This window comes from Lynx canadensis, chromosome D1, assembly GCF_007474595.2.
Source record: "Lynx canadensis isolate LIC74 chromosome D1, mLynCan4.pri.v2, whole genome shotgun sequence".
NCBI lineage: Eukaryota > Metazoa > Chordata > Mammalia > Carnivora > Felidae > Lynx > Lynx canadensis.
Window position 1 is genome coordinate 66,779,806 of NC_044312.2, and position 23,549 is coordinate 66,803,354.

The window sequence follows — 23,549 nt, forward strand, 5'->3', positions numbered from 1 at the left end:
TGTTTCCCTCTCTGCCCCTCCCCTGCTTGCGCTCTGTCTCTATCTCTCTCTCAAAAATAAATAAACATTTAAAAAAAAAAAGTTTCCTTATATCTCTTTGTAATCCTTCTTTTCTCACCCCCAAAGCAACTATTCTATTACCACAGAGACTGCATTTTCTAGAACTTTATAGAAACCAAATCATACAGTATAAATTCTTTTTTGTATGACTTTTTAAATTCAGCATAATTATTTTCAGATTAATCTATGCTATACCATGTCTCAATAATTCATTATATAGCTTAGTAGTACTACACTGTATGGATATACCAGATTATTTATGTATTATCATCACCATTAACCACTGCCACTGATCCAGACTGAGCTTGTTCCTAGTTTTTAAAATATCCATAAAAATATGGAAAATGAACATTCATGTACAAATATTTTATGGACAATGTTACCATTTTCCTTAGGTAAATGGAGTAGAAGGTTTAAGAGTAGAATGGCTAGATTATTTGGTTTATTTAACTTTTTAGTAAATCAAACTGTGCTCCAATTCACATTCTCATCAGCAGTGAATTAAAGTTACAATTCCTCTACAACTTTGTCAATATTCAGGCAGCTCTCTGAAAAGTTAGACTGCTGTTTTTCCTCTTCCTCCTTCCCATGGGATATACCCCAAGTTGTGCATCTTCTCCACCTGTGACAAGCAATGATGGTACAGAAAGCTACCCTTTACTCTTCTTTGTTCTCAGTGGCATCGAAACCATGCCAATCCTGTCAGTGCTCCAAAAGAGGTAAGACAGGGACCAGTCTCACCCTCAGGCAGCCCGCCAAAAAGCTGGAAAATTGAATACATACTCTACTCTTCTCCTTCCCTCTCCCCCAAGGAGCTGCAAGCTGGGGCGTCCTCTCCCTGTGCTGAGCTGTGCAAGCTTGGGGGAGAGGCTGACAAGAAAAAGTGACGCTGCTCTCCTTACCCATTTTAACATGTCTGTTACCTTACCCATTTAACAGCTGTGTGCTCATTGCAAATTCTTAGCTGGATTGCATTTTGAACGGTACATCATTGTTAAAGCAATGTTTCTGTGGAAGGAGGACTAGGACTTCTTGTTCTAACATCTTGCTGATGCCACTCCCCAAATTCTCACTCTTGACTGTTTATCTCCTTCAATATTTAAGCATAGTTATTTTAATATGTGAATCTGGTAACTATTTTCTAGGTGCCCCTGTCTATGGTTTCTTCTGTATTTCTTTCATATAGGATTAGTCCTCTGTGTTTCTGGCTAGTTTTGGTTGAGTGTTGGGAATATTTATATATAAAATTTTACAGGTATACTTAAGGCCTAGAATGCAGTTATGTTGCTCCAGAGAGGATTTTCTTTTACTGGTACTATATACCTATATACTGTAGTAGCATCAAGGATCACTAGAATCCATTTTAAGGAACTAAAATGATCTCAAGTTCCACTTCAGTTCCTCAAGGGACCTTATGTAGACCTTGACTCATTCCTCAGCTGTGGTCCTTTGTAGTCTCAACTCAAAGGATGACAGCTTTTAAAGAAATGTCCCTTGGTAAACCTGAACTCAATTTCCCCCATCCCTATGGGATATCGATAGTGTGTGGACAGCTTTTCAGTTACTTCTTCCAAAATCAACTGATGCTCTGGGAAAAACTGGTCCCAAATGTCTGGCTCACTTCTCTAGGTTTCCTTCTTTTCTCGGACCATGGTTTAGTCACCTTTACTGCTTCTGATACTTTCAAGAAGATGGTGCTTATATTTACATAGCTTTTCTAGTAGTTATTGCTAAGAGGGTTAGTCTAAGTTACACAGACCACCGTTACCTGAAGAGAGATACAGGTTTTATAAATTTATACTTTATTGTAGTTTTTCTCAGTGGGAGTGCTACCAGTGTTTTTGAAGTAAAAACTCTTCTGGTGCACATACATCATGCATGAGGGATGTTTAATATCCCTGGTCGTGGGCACTGAATGTCAGTAACATCCTTCTCCTCCCCTCATCAAAGCATTGTAAAAACTCAAAAACATGCGAGGCTTGTAAGGCACTCATTAAGATAAAAGGTAGCATTTGGGAATGTGATATTATTATATTTGTGTCATTATTATTCTATTCCTCTTCATGGTAAATCTTTGCTTTGATTGACCCTTTAGAGGTATACAGCCTCTTCTAAAAGTAAAAAAGTCACAGGAATAGTGTTTGGCTAAAATCAACCAAGTCAATGGTTAGAAGGGACCATGGACAGGCTGCAGGTAGTCCATGAAGCCCCTAAAATATTTTCTAAAAGTATATGGCAGGAGGATTTAATAAATAAGATATTCGTTAGAGAAGTAAGTGCCACAAGTGAGAGATTATCTATTTCATACACTTAAAAAAAAAAGGTTTAATTAAATTAGGACTTCACTGAAATGACTGAGTAGAATCTTTCAGAGGGGAGAGAAAAAGGGATAGGTGATTTTTTAGTGTTTGAACTTCTGAAAGGAAATAGATGTAATGGGAGAAAAACTACTACTTGGGGATTGGTATCACCATTCATCTTTATTAGGATACTATAAAACTCCGCATATATTTACATTAATTTCTTCTGAGGCTTTCTAAATTTGACAATTGAAGTCACAGCAGAAGAATAAGGATGGGGCCATTCATGAAAAAGAAGGGATAAGTTATAGAGCTGAGCAAGCAGCAAAATTCAGCATGATATAGAAAGGAAACAAGAGGGCAGGAGTTTTGTATAAGGAATAATTCCATGGGGATGCAGAATATGAGCCCTAAGGAAGGGAAGGTTCCAGTGTAACTAAAAAAAGACCCAAAGACAGATGGAGACACTGACAAAGACTGAATCAAGGAGAATGGGACACTCATATGTAGGCACATATAAAGGACAAGTAAGAGGTAAACAGGAATCTCAGGCAGCCGTGATCAGAAACATCCTCACTTTAAAGTTATACTATCTACAACTATATGCTCAACTAATCTTCAATGAAGCAGGAAAGAAGAGACTCTTAAATATGGAGAACAAACTGAGGGTTGATGGTGGGGGCGGGGGTTAAATGGGTGACAGACACTAAGGGGGGCACTTTTTGGGATGAGCACTGGGTGTCATGTGTAAGAGATGAATCACTGGGTTCTACTCCTGAAGACAAGACTGAACTGTATGTTGAGAACTAACTTGAGAATAATAATAAAAAAAGAATATCCAGTAGGAAAAAGACAGTCTCTTCAACAAATCATGCTGGGAAAATTGGACAGCAAGAGAAGAATGAAACTGGACCACTTTCTTACACCATACACAAAAATAAATTCAAAATGGATCAAAGACCTAAATGTGAGACAGGAAACTATCAAAATCCTAGAGAAGAAGAAGAAAAAAAAAATCCTAGAGAAGAAAACAGGTAACAACCTCTTTGGCCTGGTCCAGAGCAATTTGTTGCTAGATATGTCGCCGGAGGTAAGGGAAACAAAAGCAAAAATGAACTATTGGGACTTCATCAAGACAAAAAGCTTCTGCACAGGGAGGGAACCAATCAACAAAACCAAAATGCAGCCTATGGAACAGGATAAGATACTTGCAAATGACATATCTGATAAAGTGTTAGTATCCAAAATCTATAAGGAACTTATCAAACTCAACATCCAAAAAACCCCCAAATAATGCACTTAAAAAATGGGCAGAAGACATGAAGGCACATTTTTCCAAAGAAGACATCCAGATGACTAACAGACATATGAAAAGATACTCAACATCACTCATCATCAGGGAAATACAAATCAAAATCACAATGAGATACCATCTCACACCTGTCAGAATGGCTAAAATTAACAACATAAATAGTAAGTGTTAGCAAGGATGCAGAGAAAGGGGAACCCTCTTGCACTGTTGGTGGGAATGCAAACTGGCGCAGCCACTCTGGAAAATAGTATGCAGATTCCTCAAAAGTGAAAAATAGAACTACCCTACAATCCAGCAATTGTATTACTAGGTTATTTACCCAAAGGACACAAAAATACAGATCTGAAGGGGTACATGTATCCCAATGTTTATAGCAGCATTATCAATAATAGCCAAACTATGGAAAGAGCCCAAGTGTCCAATGACTAATGAATGGATAAAGAAGAGGTGATATATATACACAATGGACTACTACTCAGTCATCTAAAGGAATGAAATCTTGCCTTTTGCAATGACATGGCTAGAGCTAGAGAGTATTATGCTAAGCAAAATAAGTCAGAGAAAGACAAATGCCATGAGATTTCTCTCACGTGTGCAATTTAAGAAACGAATATATGGAAAGGGGGAAAAAAAGGGACGGAAACAAACCATAAGAGACTCTATTAAAAAAATTTAATGTTTACTTATTTTTGAGAAAGAGACAGAGCATGAGCAGGTAAGGGGCAGAGAGAGAGGGAGACAGAATCTGAAGCAGGCTCCAGGCTCCAAGCTGTCCGCACAGAGCCAGACGCAGGGCTCAAACTCACGAGCTGAGATCATGACCTGAGTTGGATGCCCAATCAACTGAGCCACCCAGGCATCCCAAATCATAAGAGACTCTATCATTAAGAGACTTAATGATAGAGAACAAACTGAGGGTTGATGGAGGGAGGGGGGTGGGGGATGGGCTAGATGAGTGATAGGCATTAAGGTAGGCACTTGTGTTGAGCACTGGGCGTTGTATGTAAGTGATGAATCACTAAATTCTACTCCTGAAAACAACACTACACTATATGTCAACTAACTAGAATTTAAATGAATTTTTGGAAAAAAAAATTAGGACGTCTGAGTGGCTCAGTTGGTTAAATGTCTGACTTCTGCTCAGGTCATGATCTTGCGGTTCATGAGTTCAAGCCCCCATCAGGCTCTATGCTGACAGCTTGGAGCCTGGAGCCTGCTTCGGATTCTGTGACTCCCTCTCTTTCTGCCCCTCCCCTGCTCATGCTCTGTCTGTCTGTCTGTCTGTCGGTCTGTCTCTCTCTCTCTCAAAAATAAATAATGAACATTAAAAAAAAAAGAAAAAAAATTTTGAAAAAAATTTTTATACTACTCCCTAAATGAAGTACAAGGTATCCAATGGATAGAGGGTACTTTTTCTGATGTCCTCCCCACAATTCTTCAGCCTTGCCATTGCTAGAAAATTGAAGATAAAGTCCTGATCCAGGTGATAGATTAGAAGAATGGGACTTTTAGTTCCATCTGACAAGGATTGTACAAAACTAATTCATCTAAGGAAAAGCAAACTATACTATCTATTCATTTTTGAAAGCATAAAGAAAATCTGCCTATTTTCTAAAAGTCGAATTGACTCCAGAGCAAAAGAGGCCAGGGTTAAAACTTAAAAAAAAAAAAAAAAAAAAAAAAGAAAGTAAAGAATGAATACCATTTAAGATTAAGACCCATAAAATTATATATTTTATATATCAGGTATTTAATCATTAGCTTTTTATTTTCTTGATTTATGTCAGGTGACATGAGTTTCAGACAAATCTTTTTTTCATAGGCTTCTACAAGAGGACACTGACAATGGGAGAAAAGACATACCCAACTGCTGGAACAGGAGAGCCACACTAGTGCCTGTGACAGGAAGACTGTCATGCAAAGGAGTCTGGATCAGCTGTCTGTCTCCTGCACCCAAGGAGAACAGCTTCTGCAGAATGGGTGAAAAACACACATACACAAACATAAATGATTTCTCTCATTTTCTTAAAACAAAAAAAATCCTTTGAAAGTTCAAATTTATTTAAAAAAATGTTTTTTGGGGGGAAGCCTGGGTGGCTCAGTTTTGTTAAGCATCTGATTTTCAACTTCGGCTCAGGTCATGATCTCGAGGTTTGTGAGTTTGAGGCCCATATGGGGCTCTGTGCTAGCAGTGCAGAGCCTGCTTGGGATTCTATCTCCCTCTCTCTCTGTCCCTTCTCCACTTGCTCTCTATCTCTCTCTCAAAATAAAATTAAAAAAAAACTTTTTGGGGGGGTGCCTGGGTGGCTCAGTCGGTTAAGCGTCCAACTTCGGCTCAGGTCATGATCTCACCGGTCCATGGGTTCAGGCCACGCATCGGGCTCTGTGCTGACAGCTCGGGGTCTGGAGCCTGCTTCGGATTCTGTGTCTCACTCTCTCTCTGCCCCTCCCCCACTTGTGCTCTGTCTCTCTCTCTCTCTCTCTCTCTCAAAAATAAAAAATATGCGGCACCTGGGTGGCTCAGTTGGTTGAGTGCCCGACTTCGGCTCAGGTCATGATCTCACAGTTCCTGAGTTTGAGCCCCACATCGGGCTCTGTGCTGACACTCTGCCCTTCCCCCACTTGTGCTCTGTCTCTCTCTGTCTCTCAAAAATGAATAAACGTTAAACATTTTTTTTAAATAAAATAAAAAATGTAAAAAAAAAAAAACTTTTTTTTGAAGTCCAAATTTAGAGTAATGATGAGCCTATAAGATCCAATTAATAGATGCAAGAGTAATGATGAAACCAAAAATATTCAAATTACATTGTACCCAAATGAATATGGTATGAGAAAATTCAGTAATTAGAAAGCTGAAATTTAATAACAATGGAGAAACAAAAATTAGTGACAATCATACTTAACTAAAAAATAAGAAAATATTAAAGTCAACATTTTTATGCCAATTATATGTCAATAAAACTTGGAAAACAAAAAATATGTAACATGAACCACATATGTAATATTTTAAAACGTCTAGCAGCCACAATAAAAAGTTTTTTAAATTAAAAAATAAATTAACATAATAAAGTCAAAATAAATCCCACATGAGAAAGTTCCATAAAATAATTCCACAGCTTTAAAGTTTAGGTTCATTTGTAACCAAACTTACATCTTCTATTCTGCCTTTGTAGTAAGGGAAGAAGAATGAGGGAGGAGGGAATAGGAGGAAGACAAGAGGATAAAAACTTAAGAGTAACAGGACACCAGGTAAGACCAAAGAGTTAAAAGAGAAAGAACTGAGGGTTGATGGGGGGGTGGGAGAGAGAGGAAAGTGGGTGATGAGCATCGAGGAGGGCACCTGTTGGGATGAGCACTGGGTGTTGTATGGAAACAAATTTGATAATAAATTTTGTATTAAAAAAAAGACAAAGGGCAAGGGAAAAAAAAATGTCAGTTTCATAGCAAGTATCATCTCTGTCAGACTGAGGAGGATAAACAATGTAATTTTTAGAGGGCTGTCCTCTTCCACAACATTACACAAGAATAAGCAAAATAAGTGAAGGAAGTCTTTTTTTTTTTTTTTTTTTAACTATGGTGCCCTGGAAACATTGAGGCATAAAAGCTCAGGTTCTTATTTTTCAACCGCAGAGATGAAAATTAAAATCTTTTTTTTTTTTTTTTTTGAAAATTAAAATCTTAAGACAAACAAGATGACTACTCTGAGAAATTTTTATGTCAGTAAAAGAATTTAATGTCCTCATATGAGGCTCAAATATGACAAAAACCTTGGGAAATTTTAAGGGATACCTTATACTTTCCGGAAAAGATCTGTGATTTTGGATGGTCATCAACATTAATATTTCTAAAGGTAGTTTAGAGTTTTTCTAATTTTTATCACTAAAAAACATTTTGATATAAGTTAATGAAATGAGCCATAGCTGTATAGAGGAGTAATAAAGGTAGAAAGGAGACGTTTTAAATGTTCAGCTTAAAACGAATATTTCTAAGAAAACGTAAACTAGAGTTCAAGTTACACAAAATATGACTTCTAATTATGCTATGTGAAAGGTGAGCCCTGTGTTAAAACTAACCTTATGACCTAAGAAGAGAATGGAATCTTGGGTCTCTAGAAGGCAGACCATAGGGACAATGCTTAACTAAGATCTTCTTTAAAATGAAAATATTTAAGGAATTCCATTTTTTTCTGTTCTTCAAAAATTAAATTAACTGGAGCAGAGGAGAAGAGGAACAGGCCCTCTTCATCTCCCTTTTTATTCTATTTACCTGAGACCCTCCAGCCGCTGGGACAAGGCACGCACACAGGTTTGCAATGAGACTTTCCAAGGAGACATTCAAACTATCCACATATACAGTGTAGATCAAACCTAGGCAAGCCTACAAAGAGAAGATGAAAGAAGAGATTACTTTTTCATGGAAAAAATAAGCATTAAAAAATAAATTGCTGTGACATCTGCTCTTAAGGAAATTTCTTTTTGAAGCCAGTAAAGTATATTCCACAGTGACCATGGAATAAGTTTTAAGCAGCAAATGTTATTAAGTTTATTAAATTTTCCTCCTTGACCAGAAGCTCTAAATGAGCTTTTGCGATGAGTTTATAAAAAGCAGAACCATAATTTGTAAAACAGGTGTTTGTGCTGAGATAAACACTCTAGCAAATTTGTAGGGCTTAAAACTGTTGTGGTCTCAGCCTACTTTGCAAAAAGTCAAACTTCAAGATAAAAATTTCAAAATGTTATTGCTTTGTGATTCTTATAAATTCAGAATATTTGTTCTACAGAAAAAAATTTTGTCAATTATCAGAGGTTAGCAAAATAGAGACAAGATATAATTAACACTGTAAGCTCAGAAGAAGGTAGGTGGTAAAATGGAAGATAAAATGCAATCTTTATGAATCTTTCAGTTTATTAAAATTTGTGACTATGAAAAATTAGTAGGGATGCCTGAGTGGTTTGGTCGGTTAAGCGTCCAACTTCAGCTCAGGTCATTATTGTGGTCCATGAGTTTGAGCCCCGCATCGAACTCTGTGCTGACAGCTCAGAGCCTGGAGCCTGCTTCAGAATCTGTGACTCTCTCTCTGCCCCTCCCCTACTTGTACTCTGTATTTGTCTCTCTCTTTCCCAAAAATAAACATTAAAAAAAAAAAAAAGAAAAATTAGTATTTGTTAGAAGTTACCCATTGTCATTGAAATCTTGACACTAAGTTAATTCTTCTAGAATATATATAATCTCAAGAATATGGAAAAGTTTTCCAGAAATTATGTATTAATTTCCCAAGTCCTTCAGAAATTTTAAGGTATATTTTTAAATTTTTAAAAACCTTTATTTATTTTTGAGAGAGACCGTGCAAATAGGGGAGAAACAGAGAGAGACACACACAGAACCCAAAGCAGGCTCGAGGCCCTGAGCTGTCAGCACAGTACCTGGCGTGGGGCTCGAACTCACGAACCGTGAAATCATACCTGAGCCAAAGTCGGACACTTAACTGACTGAGCCACCCAGGCGCCGCAGAAATTTTAAGGTATATTTTATATATTTTCCAAAGACATCTGTGATTTCGGACAATAATCAACATTACTATTACTAAAGGTAGCAACTGAAATAAGAAAAGTAAGCCCTCTTCTTTCAAAGCTTAAATGTATAAAAAATTTTTTTTGCATTTAAAAATTCTGAGTGTCTCAAAGAGACAATATCTGGAAGTAAACAATATTTTAAAGCTATGTTGGAGACAAAAACTGTTTGAGATTTAGATATTCAATCTATTTACTGAGCCTGGTCTCCTCAAAAGAAGGTAAATAAAAACACAAAGTTGTTATACTGCTAATACATTTTAAATTTGCTACAGGCAATCAAATGATTTCTTTTAGATTCATAAATTTTGGAGTCAGTAGCCATGAGATCTATTTAAAAACAAACACTACATCCTTATAAGTTTAAATAGTTACATTAATCTAGGTATGTATTTCATCCTACATGAATACATTTTTTTCTATTAACACTACATTTATTTTATTGATGAACCTCTAAATCAATTCAAAGATATTTTAAATACAAAATCTTGTTACCATGATTCACTCAAAGCAGATTCACACAATAATACAAATCAATAATGACAACTATGAGTTCTTTACCCTAAAAATTTCTGGATAATCTAATCTGGATACCAACACCAGGCTTTTGGGAGCAAATACTTCTGCGGGCTGAATTAAACCAGACCCTTCCACTTCACCTTCAATCTCTTCCTTCTTTGTTCCCTAGAAAAAGATGCACTGAAATGAACAGACAGAATTTCTAGATTTATAATTCACAAAAGATAGACATATCACACATTTTCATGTAATTTACAAAATCTAAAATTATTTATAAAATATAATTTATAATATAATTTACAAAACTCAAACTAAAAATAAAGATACATACTTTGACAGGAATCTAAGAAGCAAGTAAGTAGACAAAGAAATTATAAAGGAAGCCATGCTTATTTCAATTTTGAAAAGCTCGTTATGCTCCAGATATATACCACAACTTTATGTGAGCATTTGGTTTCTATGTGAGATCGGGAATCAAAGGTAAAGAAGACACATTAACATTATTTTAGATAGTGACCCAAACAACTAAAAATGATACTCACTTAAATGGAGAGTCAGTTTTTAAGAAAAGATCTATTTTAGAAGGCACTAATTTTCATTCTTGTTTTTCTACTTGTACCAATCTTTCAAACAAAAGTGATGCTCATTTAGGATTCTAAGGCTTACAGAATGCTCAGTGCTCTTAGAAGTGAAACCCAATCAGCTCTAGATTCCTTCTGCTCATAAGCAACAATGTTGATTTTTTTGAGAAGAGAAAATATCTTTCTACACAAAACTAAGTTTCAGAATGTACTTACTGCCATGGAAATGTACACTTAATAATGGTTAAAATGGCAAATCTATGTCATGTACATTTTAGCACAATAAAAACATCTATAATAAAAAAAATACCCTACATTACAATGACTAAAAATACTGGTTAATGAAATAAACTTTGAAAACTTTTGTTCTCATTATGTGTCAACAAGTATTTCCTGTGCACCTACTGTTCCATTATACTATATGATGCACTATAAAACTTATAAATAAAATTAAAAAAAAGACAAGGTAGTAAAGCATTCAGATCGATTTCTAGATGATATTCTAAGATGCCAGGACATTTTCCCTAACTAGAATGTTCTTTCTTTTCCATTAATCAAATTTGCAGCTCAAAAATCTGTCTTCCTTCCTGAAGCCTTTCCTTTACTTATTTTTCTTTTAATTCTTAGCACAGTTCACCGATATATCACACATCCTCCAACTCATTTCTCCCACCAACCTCTCCCCAAAATGCCAAATCCAATTGCCTGCTTGACCTGTCCACTTAGATGACTAACAGGTATCTTAAACATGTCCAAACCATAGCTCCAATCTTTCTCCTCAAACTCCATTCCTCCTACAGTATTGAGTCTCAGTTAATGGAAATCCTACCTGTCCATTTGGCAAATCAAAACTCTGGATTCCTCTCCCTTCATGCCCCATATCCAAACTGTCAGCAAATCCTGAATGCTCACCACCTCCACTCCTACCACAGTATTATGAGCCACCATCATTGCTTGTCTGGATTATTTTAACAATCTCCTTCAGTCTCTCCTATTCCTCCTTAGCCCCAGTTTGCTTCCTTGTTGCTCTTCAAACATGCTGGGCATGCTCCCAACTAAGGCTCTTAAGCACTGTCTGTTATTCCTTTTCCTGAAATACTCTTCCCACAGATACTGTAATGATGAATTCCCTCATCTCCATTAGGTCTTCGTTCAAGTGACTTCTCATCTGTTAAGCCTTTGCTGGCACCCTAATTAAAATCCCAATTCACTAACATTCTCTATTTTCTTTCCTTGCTTTATTTTTCTCCTTGGCACTTGTAACCATCCAACATATTAACCTATTTCACTTATCTTGTTTTTTTTTTTTTTTATCTTTTTTAATGTTTATTTTTGAGAGACAGTGCAAGGCGAGTGGGGAATGGGCAGAGAGAGGGAGACACAGAATCTGAAGTAGGCTCCAGGCTCTGAGCCCGAAGTGGGGCTTGAACACATAAACTGTGAGATCATGACCTGAGCCAAAGTTGGATGCTTAACCGACTGAGCCACTCAGGTGCCCCACGCTTATCTTGTTTTTTGTTTGTCTGTCTCCTCCACTAAAATATGCTTAATGAAGCCCAGGATTTCTGTCTTGTTCACTAGTAATTTCCCAGTTCCTAAAACAAGAGCTGGGCACATGGTTGAGACTTTATTAATTTTTGTTCACTGCATACATGCAGGAATGAATTTTCTTGGAATAACTTTCTGGCTAGTTCACCAAGGAAAGTCTCTCCCCCGCCCCCCTCACTTATAGAGGCCAAAAACTATATTTTCTATCTCGGTTGGAGCTCGTATATTTTCTAGTACAGTGAAATATAATCAAGTATTAGATGTCTATGGAATGCACATATCCAAAGGGAACTATCTGTTTACTTTTTATATGTGTCATAAGGTCCCTATGCTCTTGAAAGATTTTCATCTGTTATAAAGCAAAAGCTAAAAGGTTGGCTGGTTTCTAAAATCCTTAGAAATAATAAAAATGTGATGAATATGAATTTACCAAATATTTCCACACATAATGAATCATATTCTTCATGGATTACTAACAAATTTGAAATGACAAAAGAACGACTAAAATTCCTCAAAAAGATAAAGCTATCCATTTTATGAGATTGTGATAAATGCCCTAGAGTACCATTAGAAGTCAGCTTGACTAAGTAGATAACCATTTCAAATAAATAACCATTAACCTACTTTGACCAAAACACAAAATAGAATGCATTGGTCTTTTCTTAAAGCTATTCTTTAACTAAACATTCACTAAATGGAATAGTTATTAACAAAAAAGAAAAAAAAGCGCCAGTATAGTGTAAATCTGTATTAAGTAAAAACAATTCCATTTTTATTTATATCACTTTTTATTACAGAGGTTGGCTTTTACTTCATAACTGTATTATAAATCATAAGATGTTGTTATTCTTAATTCTAACAGCTCTCCTATAAGCATACAATGTCACAAGTTTAGAAAAAATTCATACTCCACTTTTCAAAGCAAAATGCAGTACTATGGTTAAAAAAAATTTTTTTTAATATACTAAAAAGACTAAATTGCACACTTTAAAAGGATGGATTTTATGGCATGGTAATTAGATCTCAACTCAAAAAGTAATGCAGGGTATTGAGGAGGGCACCTTTTGGGATGAGCACTGGGTGTTGTATGGAAATCAATTTGACAATAAACTTCATATATTGAAAAATTAAAAAAAAAGAAATGTCAAAAAAAGTAATGCAAAATACTAAGGGCAATTAACATCCATATTATGTAATAATTTTATCTTTTTAATCAGAGATTTTGCAATATATTAAGACTTTCTGATTTCTGGTTGAAGTAAATAAGCACCAAATTCTAATTTTAGTTTGGTTATACTTTTTGCTTATAGATTACCTGGCAATATTTACCTGAGAATATATATCTAGTATATCTTATGTCATCATTAAGATATACTTTAGAATAAAAACAACAACAAAAACCCAAAACCCAAAAGTGAAATTATATACAAACTTTACTCCTTATAATATTTTTTAATAAAAGATGAATCCCAAGGAAATAAAATATGATGAAGCTCTACTACTTATGATCATAACTTTGAGTTTACTATAATACACTGATATACTATCCCTCTTAGTGATTTTATACTATAATAATACACCAGGTTTTCATGCTTAATTTCAAAGACTGTTTTGTGTGTGTGTGTGTGTGTGTGTGTGTGTTTGTGTTTCTTAAATCTAGCTTTCATCATCCTTTTAAAATACTGAATTCTCCAAATCTCTGTTGGAAGACTGGAATTATTAATATTTATCGCTTAATTGTTTTTATTAAGTCAAATTATGAAATATTAAAATTCTTATTAAAATACTTCATTATAATTAATAAACAACGTTTCTACAAAAAAAGAGAATATAATGTCACAAGTTTAGAGAAAATTCATACTCCTCTTTTCAAAGCAAAATGTAGTACTAAAAATGTAGTACTAAAAAAATTTAAACCCCAAAACTGCTGGTTAAAATAAGGTTTGTTCCAAGACACAGTAATGTGGTGGTTTTGATAAAATTTTTCTATAAATAATTTATCATTTAAGGGAATACTGTTTATTCATTACAGCAGCTAGAATATCTTTTGTGTAACAATTACGTATTTCACATGCTGAAAAGATGTGAGAAATCTAAAAATAAGCAGGAAATTTAAAACATAGGCTATGAATGTAACAGATGTTATAATAATGCTTTGAAATTTTATATTTTATAGTAGAAAACATTTTCACATATTTTATCTCACTGAACAGTACTTGCAAGCCTTTTTCTAACCTAAGATTATTCCTAATTCTAGTAGATGCCATTAAAGATACAAATTTATCTTAAACACTAAGTTTACTGAATTGTCTCACAATGACTTGCAGGGTCACCTTATCTCTTATACACACCATAAGCACATGCTACAACTTGCCCACTTATAGATTTTTTTCCTACTTATTTTTACCATGGACTACATGTGCCAGTGGGATTCCCAGCTTCTACGTAATTTACATTCTATGTAGGTCACAGTCTCTGTGCTTCAATAACATGGGATAAATTAGTACTTACCATATCAATTTTCCCCAACAGCACTATTGCTTTTTAAATGTATCCTGAGACAAAAATGCTAAAAATTATTTGATTGCTGATTTTATGGGATGACTCCATACTCAAAATATTTAGGAAGTTCATCTTTTCACTCAGGTTGAATATGTCAGCCTCATCTTTGTGCACTCTTGATGCTTGATTCCTGTCTCTTCTACCTTGAAAAGACTTGTATCCAATATCCAAAATGTGCCAAGCTCATTTTCAACAATAGTATTTCACACTAAAACTCTTCCTACAGTATTTCTTTAAATATTCTGTTTAAAAAAGGATAAAAGGAGGAGCACCTAGGTGGCTCAGTCAGTTAAGCATCCAACTCTTGATTTCGGCGCTGGTCATTAGATCAAGACCAACAACTGGTTCTGCAATGACAGTGCAGAGCCTACTTGGGATTCTCTCACTCATTCTCTCTCTCTCTCTCTCTCTCTCTCTCTCTCTCTCACTCTCACTCTCACTCTCTCCCTCCCTCTCTCTTTCTCTCCCCTGCTCACTCTCACCCTCTCTCTCTCAAAATAAATAAACTTTAAAAAAGTAGTATACAGTGTGTTTGTGTGTGTGTGTGTGTGTGTGCGTATTTTGTGTTAAATACATTTACATTTTTAATATGGAGGAGAAAAGGCCTGGAAGGTTATATACCAAAAGACTAGCATTTGTCTTAGCATTTGTCTCTGGGTCATGGGATTACGGTTTTCACATGCCATATAAAAATATGTGTATATCCAGAGAAAAATAATTTGCTAAAATGTTTACTCTTGCATTATCTTTATAACAAAAAGTTTAAAGTTTTAAAAAGTAAATAGTAATGTATCAGTATGTGTTTATTATTAAACATTTACTAAGTGGCTGGACACATAGCATGTGTCACAGAAGGATAAGGTGCGGTTCTTTGTGTCAGGAAATTTATAATCTAGCTTAAGTGCTAAAACCAACACAGGTGAAATAACAGTAATAAGTGCAAAACAAAATTGTAACATTTTGAAGTTCATATTTACAGTGTTGAGAAACTCTGAGAAGGGAAATCAGTGAGGTCCACAATAGTGAGCTGGAATTTAATAAATAGGACAGTCAGAGGGAAAGGGAAAGGGAAAAGAAGAAATCCAACAATGAGACAAGTCAAAGCATCCAAAGAAAATGCCTTAGAAAAAGGCAGTATTCTGGGGTGCCTGGGCAGCTCAGTCGATTAAGCGTCTGACTTCGGCTCAGGTCATGATCTCGCAGTTTGTGAGTTCAAGCTCCGTGTCGGGCTCTGTGCTGACAGCTCAGAGCCTGGAGCTTGCTTCAGATTCTGTGTCTGCCCCTCCCATGCTCATGCTTTCTCTCTCTCAATAATAAATAAATGTTAAAAAAACAAAAAAAAGGCAGTATACTATGTACCTACCAGCTTGAATTGTAGTATTTATCTATCCTGCCTATTTCATTTTCCTAATTTTAGTTCTTATATAACCTTTAAAAATATGAGCTAACCACTAAATTTTTAAGCTAGGCATACTTAACTAAAATTCATTTCCTATGTTCACACTATTAGTTGGTAACATAATTTATAATATACTTTTTAATATAAGAAACATGAGAATGATAATTTATTGAAGTTTTACTTTTTGGCATCTTTTATTTCAGTAATTCTTATTGCATATCTTCTTTAAAACACCTTTTACCCGGGGCGCCTGGGTGGCGCAGTCGGTTAAGCGTCCGACTTCAGCCAGGTCACGATCTCGCGGTCCATGAGTTCGAGCCCCACGTCAGGCTCTGGGCTGATGGCTCGGAGCCTGGAGCCTGTTTCCGGTTCTGTGTCTCCCTCTCTCTCTGCCCCTCCCCCGTTCATGCTCTGTCTCTCTCTGTCCCAAAAATAAATAAACGTTGAAAAAAAAATTTAAAACACCTTTTACCCTCCAGTTAATATATAGTGAATAAATCACAGTTAATAAATTAATCATCATAAACTGAAGAATATGGTCACTGGCACTGAAATATGTTCATCTTTTATCCCCAAGACATAATTAACTCAAATCAACTGTTAGATAGTACTCAAGAATTCTCTGGTGTATCTTATAAAATGACTAAGAACATCTAGGACTGACTTAAAATATCAACATTATGAGAAATACTATTAAGCTAAACCTTATCTCTGAAGAAAATGAGATAATGAGTACAAACTTCTGTATGAAGTGGGGAAACTACAGATAAGCTTCTTGTTTGTTTCCTTTCTGATAGGTTAACCAACTCAAAATTACGTTCTCATAAATTCAAGAAAATTATTTTGTGAACCACCAAAGTCAATGGTTCTTTTCAAAGTCCTTTCCCACTATGTGAAAATTGATGAAAAATATTAGAAATGATAAAATATCATTTTTAGATGAAAAATTATATTAATATTATTTGGTGAGTTATATGATCATAGAAATTAAGCTTACAATTTCTTAGGTTAAATAAAATGTACTTCCCTGGAATCCCTAATTTAGAAGTTTATATGCTGAGCACAAAGACTCAAGATTTCAGCTTTATTTTCTCAAAGAACACATGTTGAAACCTTAATGATCATGTAACATGGCATACTGAAACATTCCATAAAGATATAGGACATATGGTTATATTCAACATAGTGGTCTAAAAAGTATGCCTTATTCAGATGACTAAGAATAGTATCCTGTGGATCATAATTTGGGTAGAAACTTTGTATCTACTATGAGAAAAATTAAAATGTATCTTTAAAATCAGATGTGCCTGGAGCACTTGGGTGGCTTAGTCAGTTAAGCATCTGACTTCGGCTCAGGTCATGATCTCACAGTTCATCGGTTCAAGCCCTGCATCAGGCTCTGTGCTGACAGCTCAGAGCCTGAAGCCTGCTTCAGATTCTGTGTCTCCCTCTCTTTCTGCCTCTCCCCCACTTGCACTCTGTCTCTCAAAAATAAATAAACATTAAAAAAAATTTAATATAAAAAATAAAATAAAATCAGATGTAGTTATTAATATGATAGAATAATAAAAACACTATAGTACTAGAAGGTATCTACTTTATTTTACAAACAAGCAATCTCATGCCCAGAGACATGAAATTACTTGCCATGATCATACAGCTCATTAAAGGTATAATGAGAATTAATAAGTCAAGTCTTATAACTCTTGGGCTAGTTTTCTCTTTCCAATGTCTTGTACTCATATACAACCTTTAAAAGAAATAGGTGCTAGTTTAAAGAAACTGTTTAGAACAGATGACACACAAAAAGTTAAACTGTAAATCTGGAAAGACGTTCACACTATTTTCCATTAAGTATATTTGCATGTAATAATCCTTATGTTAAACTGAAATAGCAATAACAGTTCTTGCTGCAGCCTTTCCTAGTGTAAAACTGTCAAAATTTAAGAAAAGGGATTTAATGTTGAAGGACTTTAGGAGCCTGTTCTCAAAAGCTTCTCCTGTTGTTTTAATGTCTCATACTATTTTAAGCATATAACACCAATCAATCATATCTAATTAAGTGAAATGTTTTCCCTACAGAATGTATCTGCGATGGATGTCAGGGAGACTGTTAAGATTCAGCATTCTGTCCATTAAGCAATTCTCATTTTAAAAGGGGGAGAGGATGGAGATAGGACCCTTTCACAAAAGGCATAATCTCCACCATTCCTACTATATCAAGAATCCTATGTGGATAATTGCATATGCTGCAAATTATCAAACAAACATTAGAAACTCAGGATGTATGTCCCTCAATTTTGATCACTGTCTGAATTGTTACTTATGCTACTTTTCACTAGACTCTCTTTGTTGAATGAGGTCTGAGGATTAGTCTCTAGAATACTATCAAGTATAATGTTGACTGTATTACTAGCAAACCCACTTCTCACTTTTCTCTATTTGTAATTTCTAATTCAGTGAGATAGATAATCACGGACAAAACCCTCCTTGGCAGAATCAAGATTATTCCAAAGAGATATTCATCACAGTGTTATTCATGATATTGACAAAAGGGGAACTAAATGCCTATTAGGAGATGGATCAAGTATACTACATCCATATGGTCAATTAATGTGTAGACATTAATTAGATCTACATAGAGTTTTAGTTTTTAAAAAACCCTTAATATTGAAACAAAATATATCAAACTATAATTTTTTTTCTGTTGTCTTACTTTTCTCCCAATATGTTCTAAATTTTCTACAATAAGCACAATTTAGTAGCTTGATAACCAGGAAAGGGAAAAGAGAAAAAAAGAAAAAATGACTAGTCTATTCTTCAGATAAATCTATTGAATGTTTTATGTGATTTCCCCCACTGCTCCAAGTTTTGCCAACAAGAGATCAGTTTAGAAATCCATTTTTATTACTTCATTTTTCCAAATAAATTACTCAATCATTTGGAATTGTATTTTACTACGAGCATTTCAATGTATTTTTTTCTCACAAAGTTCAATAACTATTTAAATAACACTTGTTAAAATGTACAAACTCCATTCATTTGTAATGAATGTTTCCATAGTCATATATTGATAATAAATAATAAGATCAGTTCTGGTCTTATTCTTGACAATTCTTCTTGAACCAGTAACACACTGATATAATTTTTGCAGCCTTGTAATAGATGCTTTAGTATTTGATATTGGTATTTGGTCTTTGGAGACAGACAGATTCAAGCTTTTTGACTTAGTACTTTAATGTCCTTGGGTAAGTCTTTTAGCCTCATCCATAAAATTGGAACGTTAAAACTTACCAAGTGCTGCTCTTGTAAGAATAAAATAAACTACATGTGAATTAAATAAAATGGAATAAAAGTGCTATAAAACCTTTAGCATAGTTCCTGGAACACGATAAGCCCTTCAATGTATCATAAACACTATAATCTTTTTTCCTATCCATAAGCTTTTTGCCTGGACTGCTCCATTTCCTTTACTCTAAGCTTTCCTTAGCTCTTGTTTTCTAAAAGGCCACTCAATCCTTGAAACTCGGTAAGACTTACTTCCACTGCCCTGTCTTTAATTATTAAGTCTATCATCGAATCAGTGCTTAACATAGGTACTTTGGAGTATCTTTATATTTAAATTTTGATTTTGCCTCACACTGGATTGTTAAGCCAATTGAGATGAAGAAACAAATCCTATTCCTTCTATGTACTCCTTCTTTATTCCTCATCTTACTTCTCCAGTGTACCCTCAATCATTTCCCCCTCCCTTTCTTTGATGACAATTTATTTGCTGACATACCAAATGTCTTTACTGTAAATTGCATCATTATTATTGGTTCATAAACACATTTTTCAACGCACTAAAAATACTTTAAAATGATACAACTAAATAAAAAATTTAGACAGGTCTATCATTTTTTAGAGAAGTAATATAAAGCAACCTTACATCTGTTGTATTTTACTCATCCCTGAAAAAAATCTACAATTATATTTAGTCAAATAATTTTGGGAACCCATTTTCGAAAGTTTAATGAAAAGGTTTTGCTTGTGATTACTGATAGTATTACTGTATCTTGGAAAGATAAGAGCCAACATTTTTAAAGTTGCACAATTATACTTTGGATGATGTGTCCCTAAGTTCCTCCTCTTCAGGTTTCCAAATAATGTGTCATAGTATATTTGGTCTGAAGTAATTCAGACCAAATGAGAATTAAAAAGATCTATTTTTGAACTGATGATATGATCCAGTAACAGAAGAAAAACACATTTTTAAAAAAGAACATAGTTAACTTCACACCAAAAATGGGAAAAACATTAATGATGACCTAAAAGGAACATCATCTGAGTTTTAATATTATTTTTAAAAATCCTACCTCATTGTCCATGCCATTTTTTTAGACCAATTCCAAAAAACATTAACTTTCTTTGGTGAGCACAGAAAAGCTGTCATACAATTCTGGCTAATACCTAACTACCTAAGTGTAATTCTATAGGAGTCAGAACTCTTACAACTTATTTTTATTTTCAGAATCTTGGGAAAACTCGTAAGAAGCAGAATCTAACCTTCTGTAAGTTGATTATAAAACTAAATAAATTATAATATTTCATTCACTTAAAATGGAAAATGAAAAAATATCTGAACTTAAAAAGAAAAAAAACTTTTTAAACACTGATTCCAAATACATAAGAACCTACATCTTGATTTCTAATGTTATTCTCTACTCAAATTAGCCAGGGATCCTTGGGAAAATGGCTGATTTCAAGGCCAAGGGCAGGGAAGAATATGATGAGCCTGGATCAGCTTGTTATGATAAAAAGTTAAAAAAAAATGCCTTAAAAAATGCTGGGGCCTTATCAAAAGAATACAGGAACCAACCTGAAGGGTACAAATCTATGACAATTTGTGCAATAAGACAATGAAAACCATTAATTAAATAGTATTGAAGAAAAAAGAAAGTGGAGTAAGTGAGTCTCTAGCTCAGATAGACAAGACAGGAAAGCTCTTGCTTAGTGCAAAATGTCAACTACCAACTGGTAAAGGTAGAGGATGTGTGGGGGTAAGAAATAATCATTTTGCAGCCATCAAAATAAAAATTGGAACAGGCAAGAATCATCACTAATGCTAAATCTAGGGGTGGGCATGATTAATGAGTAATAGAATATTTGCATAGTCTCAAAGTATCTTCCCACAGATGGCATTTTAGTTGCAAGACAAAAGACAACAACTAGACAATGGAAATATCTGACAATCACCTGACCAAGTTACCAAAATTAACATGGACACCAATGGAAACCAATATAAGGAACACACAGTATTTCAATTGTTGGCAGTAATCCAACTGCTAATGTATAACCTGAATCTAAAGATGAGAGACATCAGAAAAAACACACAATAATGGACAGCCTATTAAAAGAGGCCATGGGACCTGCATTATTCAAAAATGTCAATGTCATAAGGCAAAGAAAGGGTGATCAACTATTCCAGATAAAAAGAAACAAAGAGAAATGATAATTAAAAGCTGCATGTGATTGTGAACTGCATCCTATACTGGAGGACAAAAAAGGTAGATCCGTAAAGAACATAAGCAAATATTATATTTACTTAGCTGCTCTGATGTTGGGTATATAAATATTTACAATTGTTATATCCTCTTGATGAGTTGACTACTTTATCATTATATAATCACCTACTTTGTCTACTATGAGAGTTTTTAGATTAAAGTCTATTTTGTCTGACAAGTATAGCTACTGTAGCTTTCCTTTGGTTTCCATTTGCAGGAGATATTTTCTTCTACCCCTTCACTTTCAGTCTGTGTCTATCCTTAAAGCTAAAGTCTCTGGTGGGTAGCATTTAGTTGGGTCTTATTTTTTAAATCCTTTTAGCCACTCTAAGTCTCTGGATTGGAGAATTTAATCTGTCTACATTTAAAGTAATTAGTGATCAGTTTATATTTACTAATGCCATTTTGTTCCTTGTTTTATGGATATTTTGTAATCTGTTGTTTCCTCCTTCCTCTCTTACTCTCTTCCTTTGTGATTTGATATTTTCTGTAGTGGTATGCTTAGATTCCTTTATCTTCATTTTTAGTGTGTCTACTATAGGTTTTTGCTTGTGGTTACCATGAGGTTTACATAAAACAATTTATAACAGTCTATTTTAAGTTGGTAACAGTTTACATTAGAATATATTCTATGCTCTACATTTTATATCTCCCTCACCTAATCTAGGTTTTTGATGTCATAATTTATATCTTTTTGATCATGTGTATCCATTAACAAATTTTTTGTAGTTACAGTCATTTTTACTACTTTTGTCTTTTGGTCCCTTCATACTAAGCTTTATAAGTGATTAACCCACCATCTTTTACAACATTAGATATTTTTTACAAGTAAGATTTATACTTTAATATGTTTTCCTGTTACTAATTAGTACCCTTTCATTTAGGCTTAAAGAACTCTTTTTAATATTTCTTATAAAGCCAGTCTAGTGGTGATGAACTCCTTTAGTTTTTGCTTGTATGGAAAACTGTTTATTTCTCTTTCAATTCTGAAGGACATTTTTGTCAGGTGGAATAGGTTAGATTGACTGTATCTTGACACTCCCTAGTATCCCACAAAGTTTCTGCTGAGAAATCTGCTCATAAGTATGGGGGTTCCCTTTTATGAACAAGTTGCTTTTCTCTTGTCCTCACCTCTTGACACTTCAATTATAATGTATCTTGGTGCTAGTCTCTTTGAGTTCATCTTTATTAGAACTCTATGGGCTTTAAGGATCTGTGTGTCTGTTTCCTTCCCCATGTTAGGAAAGGTTTTAGCCATTACTTCTTCAAATAAGTTTTCTTCCTCTTTCTCTCTCTCTTCTCCTTCTGGAATACCTAAATCATGAACATCGGCCTACTTAATGTGTCATTTAAATCCTTAAAGCTATGTTTACTCTTTTTCATTCTTTTTTCATTTTTGCTTTTTTGATTAGGTGATTTCCACTGCCCTGTCCTCAAGTTCACTGATCCCTTTTTCTCCTTCATCTAGTCTGCTGTTAAATCCCATTATGGTACATTTCAATGCAGTTATTATATGCTTCAGCTCTGACTTTTATTGGTTCTTTCTTAAGTTTTGTTTGTTAAAATTCTACCCTTGTTCATTCATTCTTCTCCTGAGCTAAGTGAGCATCTTTATGATCATTATTTTTAACTCTTGATCAGATAAATCTCTTATCTCCATTTCTCCTTTTTCTGAGTTTTATCTTGTTCTTTAGTTTGGAACATATTCTTCTGTCTCTCCACTTTCTTTCTTGACTCTCTTTGTTAGTTTCTATGTATTCAATTAAACAGCCACCTCTCCTAGTCTTGAAGAAGTGGCCTCTTGTAGGAGGATGAATTTATCATTTAATCTTGCCGTAGCTCTTGGCTGTCTCTCAAATCTTTGTAATTGTCCACAAACAGCCTACCTTATTCTTAGTGCTTCCTGTAGTTGAGGGTGTGCCAAGACCTTTCATTGTCCCAAAGAGAAGGACCTCAGCAACTAGATTCAGACTGACTGAAAGCCAGACTCTCAGGAAGCAACCTTAATGTATGCAAATATACCTCTTTCACTGAAAGACTTGGAGATGGGTGTTTCTCTCTGCTCCTTCTCACTGACTCCTGGGTGGAGATGGCCAGTTAAGAACTTTCTTTCTTTGCTACAGTCCTGTAGGAGTTGACAGCTTTAAGCTCT

The 23,549-nt window shown here is 34.7% G+C and overlaps 1 protein-coding gene across 3 annotated transcripts in view; it reads right to left on the minus strand.

The window, feature by feature from the left end:
• SBF2 (SET binding factor 2) overlaps positions 1–23,549 on the minus strand; it is a 500,238-nt gene that overhangs the window by 250,290 nt on the left and 226,399 nt on the right. For all 3 annotated transcript variants that reach the window (XM_030330868.1, XM_032594814.1, XM_030330866.1), the window contains exons 4-6: positions 9,804–9,926; positions 7,939–8,049; positions 5,536–5,641 (exon numbers count right to left, since the gene is read on the minus strand). In XM_030330868.1, coding sequence (XP_030186728.1) covers positions 5,536–5,641; positions 7,939–8,049; positions 9,804–9,926 — 340 coding nt within the window. The remainder of the gene's footprint in view (positions 1–5,535; positions 5,642–7,938; positions 8,050–9,803; positions 9,927–23,549) is intronic.